The 16,899-nt window shown below is 39.1% G+C and overlaps 2 protein-coding genes across 6 annotated transcripts in view; one reads left to right on the forward strand and one right to left on the reverse strand.

Moving 5' to 3' along the window:
• Window positions 1-2,581: 2,581 nt before the first annotated feature.
• gpx1b (glutathione peroxidase 1b) lies at window positions 2,582-8,840 on the reverse strand. The gene is made up of 2 exons (XM_061932632.1): window positions 8,407-8,840; window positions 2,582-3,100 (listed from the first exon to the last, which is right to left on the reverse strand). The coding sequence occupies exons 1-2, from the start codon at window positions 8,620-8,622 to the stop codon at window positions 2,750-2,752; spliced, it is 567 nt and encodes a 188-aa protein (XP_061788616.1). The 5' UTR covers window positions 8,623-8,840; the 3' UTR covers window positions 2,582-2,749.
• Window positions 8,841-9,068: 228 nt separating this feature from the next.
• fancd2 (FA complementation group D2) overlaps window positions 9,069-16,899 on the forward strand; it is an 84,243-nt gene continuing 76,412 nt past the window's right edge. Inside the window, exons 1-4 of one of the 5 annotated variants that reach the window (XM_061932630.2) lie at window positions 9,069-9,265; window positions 9,502-9,565; window positions 15,369-15,503; window positions 15,580-15,650. In XM_061932630.2, the coding sequence (XP_061788614.2) occupies window positions 9,502-9,565; window positions 15,369-15,503; window positions 15,580-15,650 (270 nt within the window). In that variant the 5' untranslated portion in view covers window positions 9,069-9,265. The remainder of the gene's footprint in view (window positions 9,266-9,501; window positions 9,566-15,368; window positions 15,504-15,579; window positions 15,651-16,899) is intronic. The other 4 variants (XM_061932626.2, XM_061932629.2, XM_061932631.2 and 1 more) reach the window with 4 other exon arrangements.

Raw genomic sequence — 16,899 nt, forward strand, 5'->3', positions numbered from 1 at the left:
AACTGGACGTGAAAAAATTGCTATGTAAAGAAAAAGGGCTAGGATTAAATAAGTGTTGCTTCTTCCCACTCCCTTTCAAACATGTTGAAAAGAGAAACTGGAAATTGTGATTTATCATGTTGTAATTGTTTGCATGTTTGAAATGAATTCAAACTCAAACTTTTACAAAAAGAGAGGTGGGATATTTTTGTTTTATTAATATAACTGGCAACATTTTAACTGTGCTTTATTTATGAAGAGAATCTCCACTCTGTGTGGGTATTGTCTTCATGCTATGTTGTGTTAACTTGCCATTAAATGAAAGCATCATGTCAGAATTGAACACTTGTAAAAATACTAAGAGTTGAAGCAAATATTATATGACCCTTTGATGACTTACTGTATTACCAAGTACCTGTTAGACTCCTGTAGTGTCACTATCATGAAGCTGGACAACTTATGTTCATGTTCAACATCTTAGATAGACAACTAGTGTTTGAAAAACAATACTTTTTTTTACTTAAAAAAGAGCAGAGTTGCTAAATGACACTTAAAAGCCCTAATATGCAAAACCAACTTTCCTTACCTATTGGTACCTGCTGATGTGTATTTGCGACGTGAATAAGTCCCGGAAATGTGAAATCAAACCATGGAAGCATGGTGGAGATTTATAAAACAATCTTGCCTTCCTTCATACTTCTTCTAAACGAGCCGTTTAGAGGAATTGTGCCACAATGAATGCTTGTGCCACAAATACTACTCAGTGGCCTAGTGGTTAGAGTGTCCGCCCTGAGATCGGTAGGTTGTGAGTTCAAACCCCGGCCGAGTCATACCAAAGACTATAAAAATGGGAGCCATTACCTCCCTGCTTGGCACTCAGCATCAAGGGTTGGAATTGAGGGTTAAATCACCAAAATGATTCCCGGGCGCGGCCACCGCTGCTGCCCACTGCTCCCCTCACCTCCCAGGGGGTGATCAAGGGTGATGGGTCAAATGCAGAGAATAATCTCGCCACACCTAGTGTGTGTGTGACAATCATTGGTACTTTAACTTTAACTTTAACTTTAATTTGCACAATTTGTGGCATTTTTCCCCCCAAGTGTGACGTCAGTGGGTTATCCATTTATGGTATAAATTTACCCAAAGGGCTTTGTGTGAGTTCGCCATTGCAGTCAATAATTCCCTTATTTTTCTCCAGCCTCTTGTTGTGGGGCAGACTGGCTCGTACATGCACATACATCCTCCGCTGTTGCCATTTCTAATAAAAGTAGCATATAGTTCGAACTTATATGTCAGTAGACTTCATACAGAAGTGCTAAAAACTACAAAATGGATGACGAGAAGACACAGTCGAAGTGGAGGAACGTAAAAAAGACCCCCCACAAAATGGTCAGAAAGCGGCTTGAAGGTGGTCTGTAAAGCACAATATTATTATATACGTTATTACTATATTGACCAAACCACCACCATCACATACATGTAAACGAAAAGGAAGTGTTTTAAACGTTGAAGAAAAAAATCACAATATGAACCATTTAAATGTAACCCAACCTCCTCTTTGTCCATTTCCTTAAACGCTAATCTTAATCAATTTTTTTTTTCATAAAATTAGAAATATTTTATTTTCTTAATGTAAATCTTTATTATCTCATCTTTGTACACTTTCTTAAATGCTAACCCTATACCCATTTGTTTTTTTTCACTTTATTACCTCATCTTTTTACACTTCTTTAAATGTTAACCCTAACCCATCACTCAGATATAATAATCTGAATTGTTGATCAACAATACAATACATAATCAACTGATGTATAACCATATTCAGTATATATTATGTCATATATAATTACACACACCAGAAACCCATGTATTATTTTATTAAATTTGTATTAGTAACTATACTTTATAAGATATTGTATCTTCCGTCCTGTTTTACCTATTTAAAACATTTTTTTTAATATTTATTTTTAATTTTTATGTTATTGCAAGTGTGAATGTTGTCTATCTGTGTTAGCCCTGCGATGAGGTGGCGACTTGTCCAGGGTGTACCCTGCCTTCCGCCCGAATTCAGCTGGGATAGGCTTTCAGCAACCCCGAAAGGGACAAGTGGTAAAAAAAGGATGGATGATGTCATTGCATTGATTTCTTCACTGACTCACCCCACAAACTGAAATGCACATAGTGTACGTATTAAAATTGTTACTTTAAATTTATTTTACCCTTCAAATAATACTTTGCATCTCTATCTCTGAGCATTTTTTTTTAATATTTCGTGGTAGTTGATTATTTCAGGCTTGAATGTTATTTGTGCGATTTTAAGTTTCACCAGATTCCAATATGTAATTATCAGTTATTTTACGAACAGTATTGTGTAGTTAGATATTGAAATCAGTTATTTAGTAACACATTTATGTATTTACATCAAATTAGAATGACCTAACAACATATTTAGGTGATTTTGTCCGACATGGGCCTCCATAAACGTACATTTTGCCTTTAAACATGCCAGAAAAAAAAGTGTTTTGCTTTATCTTTCTCAAGCTGCTGCATGTCTGCCTCAGACCCAGGATAAGTGCTGATTGTGCAAATGTTAAGACAAGACTGTGAAGACCAAACATTTATTTGTCATCTGTGCTTTAACAGATGTTGAGTGCAGCTGGAGTGTTCTGCTTGTTCACAGAGCATCAGGTAACCTCCTCACAAGCAGCTCGGTTTCAGAGGTTGCCTTCATGGAGTGAAGAGAGCAGAAAACAGTGCACAAGTGAGCACCTTAGTTTGCCCGGCTTAGAAGATTCCTGATGTCTCCCTCGATGTCGCTGGTGAGGAACCTGCGACTGTAACGCTTGAAGGCCACGCCGTTCGGGCCGATGAGGAACTTCTCGAAGTTCCAGGACACATCGTTCCTGCACACGGGGCTCCAGATGATGAACTTGGGGTCGCTCATCAAAGCAGTAGGCTCGTCGCTGGGAACCGGGAGGCTTTCACGCAGGAACACAAACAGGGGGTGAGCGTCCTTGCCGTTCACATCCACCTTCTCCAGGAGCTGGAACTTGGGCTCAAAGCCGTTACCGGGTCGGATGTACTTTAACGACTGAAGGATTTCCTCATTCTTACAGTTCTCCTGCATGAAAAAAAAAATATTGGCAATTAAATATATATATATAATATATATATATATATATATATATATACCGTATCTCACTAAAGTAAAAACCTCCAACATTTTTGCATTTATTGTATTTTTCCAAAGGGCAACACTGTAGAAAATAAACTTGGATATAGTTTAGGGCAGGGGTTTTTAACGTTTTCCTGGCCAAGGATCCTCAAACTAATGGAGAGAAGGAGCGTGGACCCCCTACTTATGTACCTTGTATGACATTTGGATTGTATTTTACATTCATTTAGGTACCTTGTTATTGTGCAAAACTAACCATATTCCATCCATCCATCCATTAATTTTCTACCGCTTGTCCCTCTCGGGTAGCGGGGTACTAACCATATTCAAATAGCAGTATTGTGCCGCTAATTGCTAGCTGGCAACTGGTGCTCAAATCGCCAACGGGCAATTGCTGACGCTAATCGCGAGCCGGAAACTGCTGATGACCCAAATGCCAGCCGGCAACTGGCGCAACAACCGATAGCTGGCCACTATGCACTAATCGCCAGCTGGCCACGAGAGCGCCAATAGTAGAGCACCAAACGCTAACTGGCAACTAGAGACAAGTTAAAGGGTGGCAAAATAGCCACCCTTTGCTCTGACTACTTTTTCGCACACACTTGGCATTCTCTCTATGAGCTTTAAGAGGTAGTCACCTGAAATGGTTTTCATTTCACCGGTGTGCTTGAAGCTCATCGAGAGAATGCCAAGAGTGTACAAAGCAGTAATCAGAGCAAAGGGTGGCTAATTTGAAGAAACTAGAATATAAAACATGTTTTCAGTTATTTCATCTTTTTTTGTTGAGTACATAACTCCACATGTGTTTATTCATAGTTGTGATGCCTTCAGTGACAATCTACAAAGTAAATAGTAATGAAAATAAAGAAAACGCATTGAATGAAAAGGTGGTGTGTCCAAACTTATGGCCTGTACTGTACGTCTGGCCTGGCCGATAATCGGTTGATCTCTAACACTACTACGACTACTCTGAATGATATCCAAGTTAACTTTCGATAGTGTTTCCTGAAATGTGACTCACTTGAAAGTTGTAACTATCTCCACTAAACAGGCACAAACATTTTGGCTGCAATGTTTTCTGGAAGAGCGGGTTGAACTTCCTCATGTTTTACGAGTAGTTCACCTATTTTAGTGTCACTTGCCAAGGGCAGTTATGCATTACACAAAATCACTTCCTCATGCAAACATTCTTCTTCCTCAAACATTCTCCACCGCAGACATGCTTCGCATGAAATAGCAGCAGTGTACAATCAAGTAGAAATATGCTCCATCCAATTCTCTGAATTTATGAGTATTTGGAAATAAGGGTAGGAAATGGATGGATGGATGGAGTTTGAAGGGGAGGTTTGCAACTTGCTCAGTTACATTTTTCAAAGCAAACAAAATAAGAACACCATTATCTAGGTTATGTTACCATTAGCAGTTGAACAGAACATGTATATTTTTTAATATTCATGTCACACTTACTTACTTTATTAACAGCATTAAACATGCTGTAGATTATGCATTGTACAACGTAGAAATTCATGGTGTAAAAATGCAACTGCAAACAATATTTTAGTGAAATTGTGCAAGCAGACTAGCAGTAAGACACGCCTCTTCCTCATTCTCTTGCACACACACTCACACAAGTGAGGATGATCAGTTTGTTTAATTTTTACTCAAGAAAATATCAGAAGGCGATTTTATTCATACAGAAATGTATAACATTTATAACAGTTTAATAGACATACATTTATTTTATGGTTCTATTTGTTTTTATTGTTCTTTTCTATTATGACAAGTGAGGCACCAACTACATCCTTCATTGTATGATTTCCAATATTTGTTATTTATCTCAAAACTGCTGCAGAATGGCCAACTAGTATTACATAGTGTACCGTATTTTCCGCACCATTAGCCGCACCTAAAAACCACAAATTTACTCAAAAGCTGACAGTGCGGCTTTTAACCCGGTGCGCTTTATATATGGATAAATATTAAGATTCATTTTCATAAAGTTTCGGTCTCGCAACTTCCGTAAACAGCCGCCATCTTTTTTCCCGGTAGAACAGGAAGCGCTTCTTCTTCTACGCAAGCAACCGCCAAGGTAAGCACCCGCCCCCATAGAACAGGAAGCGCTTCTTCTTCTACTGTAAGCAACCACCCGCCCCCGGAAGAAGAAGAAGCGCGCGGATTTTCGTTTCATTTCCTTTGTGTGTTTACATCTGTAAAGACCAGACTACAAAATGGCTCCTACTAAGCGACACGCTTATAACGCAGAATTTAAACTTAAGGCAATAAGTCATGCCGAAGAACACGGAAATAGAGCAGCAGCAAGAGAATATAACATAAATGAATCAATGGTGCGTAGGTGGAGGAAGCAAGAAGATGACCTGCGCCAGGTAAAGAAGACAAAACAGAGTTTCCGAGGGAACAAAGCAAGATGGCAACTGTTGGAGGACAAACTGGAACAGTGGGTTGTTGAGCAGAGAGCAGCAAGCAGAAGTGTCAGCACCATCACTATTCGAATGAAGGCAACAACGCTAGCAAGCGAACTTCACCTGGATGATTTTAAAGGTGGTGCTTCTTGGTGTTTCCGGTTCATGAAAAGACGCTTATAGACTACGGTGTCGTCACGGACTACAAAGGCGGACTCGCACAATTTTTCAGGATTTATAGAGATCCCAAATACAGATCAGCAGGTACCAGAAGGTAAGAAAAGTTGTGTTTGCATAATATTGCGAAAAAAAGTGTCAGATAATATGTCTTACCTTATACACACACTTTTCAATTCGGACACCGAAGACGAAGAATTCGAAGGATTTACGAATGAAGAATAACTTCAGAAAGTGAGCGCTATGTTTATTTTGTGTGTTGTGACATTAACGTTCGAGCAACATTATGTTGCTATTGCTCTGCACTATTTTGAATTTTACTATGTTTGTGATTGCACATTTGCGTACATTTTGGGACAGAGTTGTTAGAACGCTGGTTTTTAATATATTATTAAAGTTTGACTGACCTATCTGACTGTTTTTTTGACATTCCCTTTAGCGCAGCGTAGGCGCGGCTTATAGTCCGGGGCGGCTTATAGGTGGACAGAGTTTTGAAATATGCCATTCATTGAAGGTGCGGCTAATAACCCGGGGCGGCTTATAGTGCGGAAAATACGGTAGTTGGTATTGGTTTAAGTTTATTTCGAAATCGGGGGCTGCAACTAACAACTATTTTGATAGTCTGCTAGTCATCGACTATCTTAATCGGATTATAAAGCATACACATTTAACATCAGTGTTTAGATTCAGCTTGAGACATTTTTAGGCATGTGCTAACAAATGAATATGACTAATTAATTCATAAATTTTAATTCATACTGTAACTGTGCTGCTCATTAGGCTGTTATACAAATACAAATAATATTAAATGTTTGTCCTTTTTAAAAATAAATACAAACATACAGTCTGACCTGTCGAGGCAGGTCAGCACAGTTGGTGCCAATATATACTGTATATTTTTTTTATAAACCTTTATATATAATGTTCAACATTTACAAACAATATGAACAATAACAATCAAGACAAGTACAAAAACAGTAAAATACAGCGCCAGGGGGTTGCAATATATATATATATATATATATATATATATTTACATATTTATATTAAGGGTGTAACGGTACGTGTATTTGTATTGAACCTTTTCGGTACGGGGGATTCGGTTCGGTTCGGAGGTGTACTGAACGAGTTTCCACACGGATATGTCCGTGTGGAAACTCGTTCAGTACACCTCCGAACCGAACCGCACGTTGTGTAAACGATGCACACTGAGGCACAACACACGGCATGCTAGCAGCGACCGGGCTACTACAATATGCAAAAAGCCAGAGCTGGAAGACCCTCTTGCCTCGTTAAGATCTCCCGTTTGGGAACATTTCGGTTTCGCGGTGCGATACAACAATGGATAACATCGCTTCAACGAAGAAAAAGACGAACAAACACAGCTCCCACCCCATTCAAGCAGAGTCAGTGACGAGTCAGGCAGGGCTAAAGCAATAACAAATGCCGTTGGTGTTTTTATAGCAGCAGATTTAAGACCATATTGCATTAAAAACTAGATTTTGACCCACTTCTATGGTGGAAGAACAATGAGCCCATATACCCTCTTACTGCCAAGTTAGCCAGGCACTACCTCGCCATACCTGCTCCCTCCGTGCCCAGCCAAAGGGTATTTTCCACAGCTGGAGACATTTAACTGCAAGCAGGTCTGCTCTTTCTGCAGACAATGTGGATAAACTGATTTTTCTTCCAAAAAACATGAAAATGGAGTGAAAGTCATCAGGGTTAAAGGCTGGGGGTGTGTATACCGTTACACCCTTAAATATATATATATGTCCTAATAAGGTTATCCAAAAAATAGTGCTCGATACCGTAGTAGAGCGCAATATATGTATGTGTGGGGAAAAAAAATCACAAGACTATTTCATCTCTACAGGCCTGTTTCATGAGGGGGGGTACCCTCAATCGTCAGGAGATTGAGGGTACCCCCCCTCATGAAACAGGCCTGTAGAGATGAAATAGTCTTGTGATTTTTTTTCCCCACACATACACATATATATATATATATATATATCAATGTGTAAAGCCATAGGCTCACACAAGTTCCGTAAATAGTCCAAATTTGGAGCACAGCATCATAGTTTTCGCAGCTTTTTGGTTGTTAGAGGTAGAAAGCGATTTAAAGTAAAGTTCTAATTATTTTTAAAGGCACAAAGTTGGTGCCAATATTGTATGTTTCATGTTTTTACTTGTGACGAAATTGATGTTGTACTGCGCATGTGTATGTTCCGTGGGGCGTGGCTTGCAGGCCAGGAGCAAAAGAAGGCGAGATTTTGGCGTTTTAGCGCCCTCTAGGCAGCCGCGCACAAGTTGCAATTGTGAAATATTTCATTTAAAAGTAAGAAAATAAAACGACATAAAGTAGTTTAGACAAAACAAAATGTAATCCAATTTACAATAAATTTTTTCTGGTTACACTATTATGTGATTGGGTGATTTATTATCTATATAGCCTAAATAAAATGATTACATAATACAATAAAAACATACTTTTGTGTTGAAATGTTCACCTTTATTCCGCAAACGTTTTATTACAGCAAAACGTATAACTTTTAAACCCACAAAAACTTTGCAACACTATTCTATCGAAGCATTTTTAAGGCAGATACATAAAATGTAAAATGCAGAAAAATAGTTATTTGATGTCGTGCTCACCTGGTGGCCGAACTGGTTGCAGGGCACTCCCAGGATAACGAGCCCCTTGCTGCTGTAGCGTTCATGGAGCTCGTTCATCTGGGTGTAATCCCTGGTCGTCGTCCCTCAGAGAGATGCAACGTTCTCAATGAGGACCACTTTGCCCTGCAGCGAGGAGAAATTCAAGGTTTCCCCCGTCAGGAGCTTAGCCGTCAGATCGTAGAACCGCTTCGCCATTGTTGATCTTCCGAGTGTCGCCAAGTGACTGCCCTATTGTACCAACGTCTGCACTTTGCATGGAAATTTGAGACTAAACCGAAGATTTTCTGCCTGTCAAGATAGTTCACTGCCTACATTTTGTAGTGACGCTCGATGTCTGTTTAACTTGTAAAAAGTCAAAGTTGACCACGGTTAACAATTGTATTAACTTTTAACACCAACAATATGGATGTGGGCATCTTTATGATCTTACTCATATTTTATTTTATTTTACAGTTCAATGTGCTTGCATCGTGTGTGTATGTAGCACCGCCCAACAAAGATCACACGAAACTCAAAGCGAGCACCTCTTTTGAACAGGAACAGTCTATAAATATGTCGCTATTACTGTAGTTGTGTCCAATAAAAAAAAAAAATTACGTTGCATTTATGACGGTGGAGTTCCTCAAACTATTTTAATTTGTATATATATTAACTCTGTCGTTGGTCACCTATTTTATTTTATTCATGTTCGTTATTTTCTTGTACTATCATCTGCAGACGCTCTCTTGCCGCAAACGTCAGACGAACAACACTGGCGGGAAATCTGTTTTGTAACTCGCTTGTGGCGGCATGATAGGTCGTCTGTGTTTGTTAACCAGAACGTCGAAGTGCAGTTAAGGTTATATTTTCGAATCATTTGAACAGCCAGAAGCTTAGCGTTGCTACAACTGTAACAATCTACTCTAATCATTGTCATAGCATGTTATGGGTTACTGTCGTTGATAAAATAAGCTAACGTTACATTGATCTGACCAGTATGCTAGCTGTTGGCTGTGTTGGCAATGGCTGTTATTAACTTAGTTTCATGGTATACGAAATGAACTTTACAACCTTGTATAACTTGTATCTCATCAGATGATGCGGAAAAGGCGAAGCTCCACTGTTGACATTGCAGAGAAACACGCTCCCTCCTCTACTAGTAAGTGAATGCAGTATCATCACGTTATGACACATTCCATGTGTTTGGAACCTCACATACCTGGCTAATAAAGATGATTCTGATGACATGTTCTAATGATAACACATTATTTTAGGTATCAGACAAAAATCAAATGCAACATCTCAATGCAATTGATACAATTGAAAAGGCATTGAACAACAAACTTTTCAATGGTACTTGAACCATTGTGATAGTCCAAACATTAAGGGAGCTACGAATGAAATGGAACCAAAACATTTGAAATTGAAATTTGGACTCTAATAACACAAAGCTGCCTTGCAGGCAGTTATTTTCTTTAAAGGGTAACTGCGTTTTTTTAGTTTATTTTGCCTTTCATTCACAATCATTATGAAAGCCATGACGACAGATGTATTTTTTTTTAATGCATTCTATATTATGTGGGGAGGGAGTGGATGGCACAGACAACAAGGGTGTGGTATTAACTATACATGTTTTTATATACATATATATACATACATACATATATACTGTGTATATATACACATATGTATATATGTGTGTATATATATATATATATATATATACAAACCCCGTTTCCATATGAGTTGGGAAATTGTGTTAGATGTAAATATAAACGGAATACAATGATTTGCAAATCCTTTTCAACCCATATTCAATTGAATGCACTACAAAGACAAGATATTTGATGTTCAAACTCATAAACTTTATTTTTTTTTGCAAATAATAATTAACTTAGAATTTCATGGCTGCAACACGTGCCAAAGTAGTTGGGAAAGGGCACGTTCACCACTGTGTTACATCACCTTTTCTTTTAACAACACTCAATAAACTATTGGGAACTGAGGAAAGTAATTGTTGAAGCTTTGAAAGTGGAATTCTTTCCCATTCTTGTTTTATGTAGAGCTTCAGTCGTTCAACAGTCCGGGGTCTCCGCTGTCGTATTTTACGCTTCATAATGCGCCACACATTTTCGATGGGAGACAGGTCTGGACTGCAGGCGGGACAGGAAAGTACCCGCACTTTTTTTTACAAAGCCACGCTGTTGTAACGTGCTGAATGTGACTTGGCATTGTCTTGCTGAAATAAGCAGGGGCGTCCATGAAAAAGACGGTGCTTAGATTGCAGCATATGTTGTTCCAAAACCTGTATGTACCTTTCAGAATTAATGGTGCCTTCACAGATGTGTAAGTTACCCATGCCTTGGGCACTAATGCACCCCCATACCATCACAGATGCTGGCTTTTGAAGTTTGCGTCGATAACAGTCTGGATGGTTCGCTTCCACTTTGGTCCGGATGACACAATGTCGAATATTTCCAAAAACAATTTGAAATGTGGACTCGTCAGACCACAGAACACTTTTCCACTTTGCATGAGTCCATCTTAGATGATCTCGGGCCAAGAGAAGCCGCCGGCGTTTTTGGATGTTGTTGATAAATGGCTTTCGCTTTGCATAGTAGAGCTTTAAGTTGCACTTACAGATGTAGCGATGAACTGTATTTAGTTACAGTGGTTTTCGGAAGTGTTCCTAAGCCCATGTGGTGATATCCTTTAGAGATTGATGTCGGTTTTTGATACAATGCCGTCTGAGGGATCGAAGGTCACGGTCATTCAATGTTGGTTTCCGGCCATGCCGCTTACGTGGAGTGATTTCTCCAGATTCTCTGAACCTTTTGATGATATTATGGACCGTAGGTGTTGAAATCCCTAAATTTCTTTCAATTGCACTTTGAGAAATGTTGTTCTTAAACTGTTTGACTATTTGCTCACGCAGTTGTAGACAAAGAGGTGTACCTCTCCCCATACTTTCTTGTGAAAGACTGAGCATTTTTTGGGAAGCTGTTTTTATACCCAATCATGGCACCCACCTGTTCCCAATTAGCCTGCACACCTGTGGGATGTTCCAAATAAGTGTTTGATGAGCATTCCTCAACTTTATCATTATTTATTGCCACCTTTCCCAACTTCTTTGTCACGTGTTGCTGGCATCAAATTCTAAAGTTAATGATTATTTCCAAAAAAAAAATGTTTATCAGTTTGAACATCAAATATGTTGTCTTTGTAGCATATTCAACTGAATATGAGTTGAAAATGATTTGCAAATCACTGTATTCCATTTATATTTACATCTAACACAATTTCCCAAATCACATGGAAACGGGGTTTGTATATATATATATATACACACATACACATATATATACATATATATATATATATATATATATATATATATATATATATACATACATATATATATTAGGGGTGTAACGGTACACAAAAATTTCGGTTCGGTACGTACCTCGGTTTAGAGGTCACGGTTCGGTTCATTTTCGGTACAGTAAGAAAATAACAAAATATACATTTTTTGGTTATTTATTTACCAAATTTGTAAGCAATGGCTTTATCCTTTTAACATTGGGAACACTACAATAATTCTGCCCATGTTAATCAACAATAAACTGCCTCAAGTTGTTGCTCAGATTAAATAAAATGAGAAAACTTTTCGTCTGCATATAAAAAGTGCAACATTAAGTCAACTCAATAATTAATAATCAAAATATTACAGCATTTGGGAAGCCTGTAGTTGATTTATTATGTAAATGTTATATTTTTATCAACAGCCTCAAAACTAGGCTGCTGCATTACTAATGATTAATGTAACTATAGCTGAAAAAATGGTACAATAAATAGGAGAGACTATTCATCCCTGAACACCATGGAGTTCATGTAGGCTTAATGATGCAGTCACATTATTATATCAACTATCAGAGACAGAAACTCTTCATTTAACATAATGTCCTTTTTTGCTGCTTCAACACAGCTCAATTAACACAGAAAAAGGTAAAGTGAAATAACAGACAGACAGGGCTTTGCTGCCCGTAACACACACACACACACACACACACACACACACACACACACACACACACACACACACACAAAATGAGCTAACGTTACGCTAAAAGCGAATTAGCCTTCACCTCAAGCCAGGACTGCGAGCGAGCTGAGCTGCCTTTTATATTTCTCGAAGGTCAACGGGCTCATAGTGATGTTACTCGTAGTTGACTTGGAGGTCCATCCATCCATCCATCCATCCATCCATCTTCTTCCACTTATCCGAGGTCGGGTCGCGGCCCAGCCCGTCGCCTCTCACTGCTGGCAACGCCAGAGTGGAAGAGAGTCCAGCCCCTCTCAAGAGAACTGGTTCCAGAGCCCTTGCTGTGCGTCGAAGTGAGTCCGACTATCTTGCCGGAACTTCTCCACCTCACGCACTAGCTCAGGCTCCTTCACCCCCAGCGAGGTGACGTTCCACGTCCCAAGAGCTAGCTTATGTAGCCGAGGATCGGACCGCCAAGTGCCCTGCCTTCGGCTGCCGCCCAACTCACACTGCACCCGACCTCTATGGCCCCTGCTATGGGTGGTGAGCCCATTGGAGGGGGTACCCACGTTGCCTCTCCGGGCTGAGCCCGGCCGGGCCCCATGGGGACAGGCCCGGCCACCAGGCGCTCGCCATCGTGCCCTAACTCCGGGCCTGGCTCCAGAGGGGGGCTCCGGTGACCTGCGTCTGGGCGAGGGAAATCTGGGTCCTTTGATCGTGTTCTTCATAGAGGTCTTCGAGCTGCTCTTTGTCTGATCCCTCACCTAGGACCCGTTTGTCTTGGGAGACCCTACCAGGGGGCATAGAAGCCCCCGGACAACATAGCTCCTAGGATCATTGGGACACGCAAACTCCTCTACCACGTTAAGGTGGCAGCTCAGAGAGAAGCGGACTGGGAGGTGTTCATTATAATTTGGGGAGAGTCCGCAGCCTGATGCTTACCTGCTAAACGCTAAGCACTGCATGCGCTCTGAATACGCACTGCTGATTGGCTGTTACCAGAGAAGCCGGCGGCGTTTCTGGATGTTGTTGATAAATGGCTTTCGCTTTGCATAGTAAAGCTTTAACTTGCACTTATAGATGTAGCGACAAACTGTATTTAGTGACAGTGGTTTTATGAAGTGTTCCTGAGCCCATGTGATGATATCCTTTAGAGATTGATGTTGGTTTTTGATAAAGGATCGAAGGTCACGGTCATTCAATGTTGGTTTCCGGCCATGCCGCTTACGTGGAGTGATTTCTCCAGATTCTCTGAACCTTTTGATGATGATATGGACCGTAGATGTTGAAATCCCTAAATTTCTTGCAATTGCACTTTGAGAAACGTTGTTCTTAAAGTCACGCAGTTGTGGACAAAGGGGTGTTCCTCGCCCCATCCTTTCTTGTGAAAGACTGAGCATGTTTTGGGAAGCTGTTTTTATACCCAATCATGGCACCCACCTGTTCCCAATTAGCCTGCACACCTGTGGGATGTTCCAAATAAGTGTTTGATGAGCATTCCTCAACTTTATCAGTATTTATTGCCACCTTTCCCAACTTCTTTGTTACGTGTTGCTGGCATCAAATTCTAAAGTTAATGATTATTTGCAAAAAAAAAAAAAAGTTCATCAGTTTGAGCATCAAATATGTTGTCTTTGTAGCATATTCAACTGAATATGGGTTGAAAATGTTTTGCAAATCAATGTATTCGGTTTATATTTACATCTAACACAATTTCCCAACTCATATGGAAACAGGGTTTGTATATACATATATATATACATATATATATATATATATATATATATATATATCCATCCATCCATTTTCTACCGCTTATTCCCTTTGGGGTCGCGGGGGACGCTGGAGCCTATCTCAGCTACAATCGGGCGGAAGGCGGGGTACACCCTGGACAAGTCGCCACCTCATCGCACGGCCAACACAGATAGACAGACAACATTCACACTCACATCCACACACTAGGGCCAATTTAGTGTTGCCAATCAACTTATCCCCAGGTGCATGTCTTTGGAAGTGGGAGGAAGCCGGAGTACCCGGAGGGAACCCACGCAGTCACGGGGAGGACATGCAAACTCCACACAGAAAGATCCCGAGCCCGGGATTGAACCCCAGACTACTCAGGACCTTCGTATTGTGCAAAGCGCTTTACATAGTGAAACCCAATATCTAAGTTACATTTAAACCAGTGTGGGAAGCACTGGGAGCAGGTGGGTAAAGTGTCTTGCCCAAGGACACGACAGCAATTGTGATTAAGAGATAAATAAATACAATTTGACTAATGATTGATACGCCAAATATTCCACTTAGCATATTTTGTGTTTTGCCATAACATACAGGGTTTAACATGTAAGGCATAAAACAAATTTGTAGGAACAGCCGCTTTACTTTGAGCTCTTCTGGAATGACAGAACTTATATGATCTTCAGGTGTAAAATTTCGCTTGTTGATTTTTTTTTACACTTCTAGAAATCAGAGCTGGAAATTTCAAAGTCAAGGCATTTCTAGGAAATTTGAACTGCGTAATCAACCTCGGTGCTCCTCAAATATTCCAAAAATACCCCCTGACCCCACACACAAAATAATGACGCACATCGCAAACCACCTTTATCTTTGCGGTCACTGGCCACCTGTGCAAAAGCGCAGTAACGCTTCAAACACAGAAATGTTTTGAAACACCATAAAACTACCGGTAATGCAATGGGAAAATGTTGTACATTGAAAATGCTACAAGGTTAAAAACGAATGCAAAATACATTTGCAAATGCCTAAAAAACAGAAACAAACTTCTAAAACAACCTCATGCGAGAAAGGCGGCAAATTAATTGACTAAAATGGAAGTTAGATGTCCCTCTTTTAAGAAATTGGGGAAGTCTGTAAATCCAGTGAGTTGGTATAGTCAAATTTACCAATTTGTTTACAGAGGCAAAGAGGAGTCGCACAACCGGGCGTCAGTCTAAGGTGTCCGCTCAAGAAGAAAGTACTGCAAGTGTATTTAGTGTGTTTCTACGAGAAGCAGGCGTCACCCTGAAGCAAGGTGTCACACCCAACGAAATCGGTACAAGTGTCAAAAACACCGGTTTGAAAAAAAAAAAAAAAGTAATCCTCAATTGATTTTTGTGTCTTTCTCTAAGCAGCTGCTGACCAAGTGGTGTTTCAAAAGAGGATACAAAAAATGCTTCAGAAGAGCCCTCGATACCCTGATGTGAGTATAGTGTGTAGATTCCATGAAATAAAACAGTCCGAGAGGAAGCAGACCTCTGCCAAGGTCATTAAATGTTTATTTAAATCAGCCTACAAAAATTGCTTCAGGCCCAATTTTTACAATTACAATATTTGTATTCATATTTATGTCATCAATCTTAAATTTATTTAGAACTTCAAATTTATGATTTACTTTTCATACATGAACACACAAGCCTTAGGGCTATTTTCTTAACATTGAATTTTTACAGAATTCTATGATGAAATGCCTTCCAAAGCATCTGTAAAAAGAAAAATAGACTTTATAAGGAGTTTATCAAATCAAGAACAGAGAATGCTGAAAAACGCTATAAGAACTACAAAAACAAGTTGACCAATATATTGAGACAAGCAAAAAGGGAATATTACAAAATAATGTTGCATGAAAATAAAAATAACAAAGGCTATATGGAATATTTTGAATAAAGCAATAGGAAATAGGACAAGGCGAATAGAACTACCTAGATATTTAGAAAAAGATAATATGTTAATTTAAAACAAAGATGAAATTGTCAATTAATTAAATACATTATTTGTAAATGTAGGACCTAGCTTAGCAAACAAAATACGAAAAGCTAATGATCAATCAGGGGGTGTCTGGAAAAGGGAAAATAGGGTTATGCAGTCAATGTTTCTTAGTGAAGTGACTGAAAATGAAATATCTGTGGTTTATAAACTAAAAAACAAGACCTCAACAGACAATGAGTGTATTGACATGAAAATGATAAAAAACACAATTAATTGCATCATTAAACCATTACATTATATAATTAATTGTTCTTTTAAAGTATGAGTTTTCCCAGACAGTATGACAACAGCTAATGTCATACCTCTATTTAAAACTGGAGATAAACATATATTTGGTAATTATAGACCAGTAGCTCTCCTATCTCAATTTTCAAAAGTGCTTGAAAAACTGTTTGTTAATAAATTAGACTGCTTTATTGAAAAACATAAATTATTAAATGAAAATCAGTATGGATTTCGATCAAATAGGTTTACAAGTGTGGCCATCATGAACATTATTGAACTGCAATTGATCAAAATAAATACACAATAAGACTGTTCATTGATTTAAAGAAGGCATTCGACACTATAGATCATCAAATTCTCATTTCTAAATTATATACTTATGGAGTTAGAGGAGTTGCACTGGACTGGTTAACCAGCTATTTACAACAACGACAGCAATATGTTGAGATTGGTGATTA

The sequence above is a fragment of the Nerophis lumbriciformis genome, linkage group LG38, assembly GCF_033978685.3.
Source record: "Nerophis lumbriciformis linkage group LG38, RoL_Nlum_v2.1, whole genome shotgun sequence".
NCBI lineage: Eukaryota > Metazoa > Chordata > Actinopteri > Syngnathiformes > Syngnathidae > Nerophis > Nerophis lumbriciformis.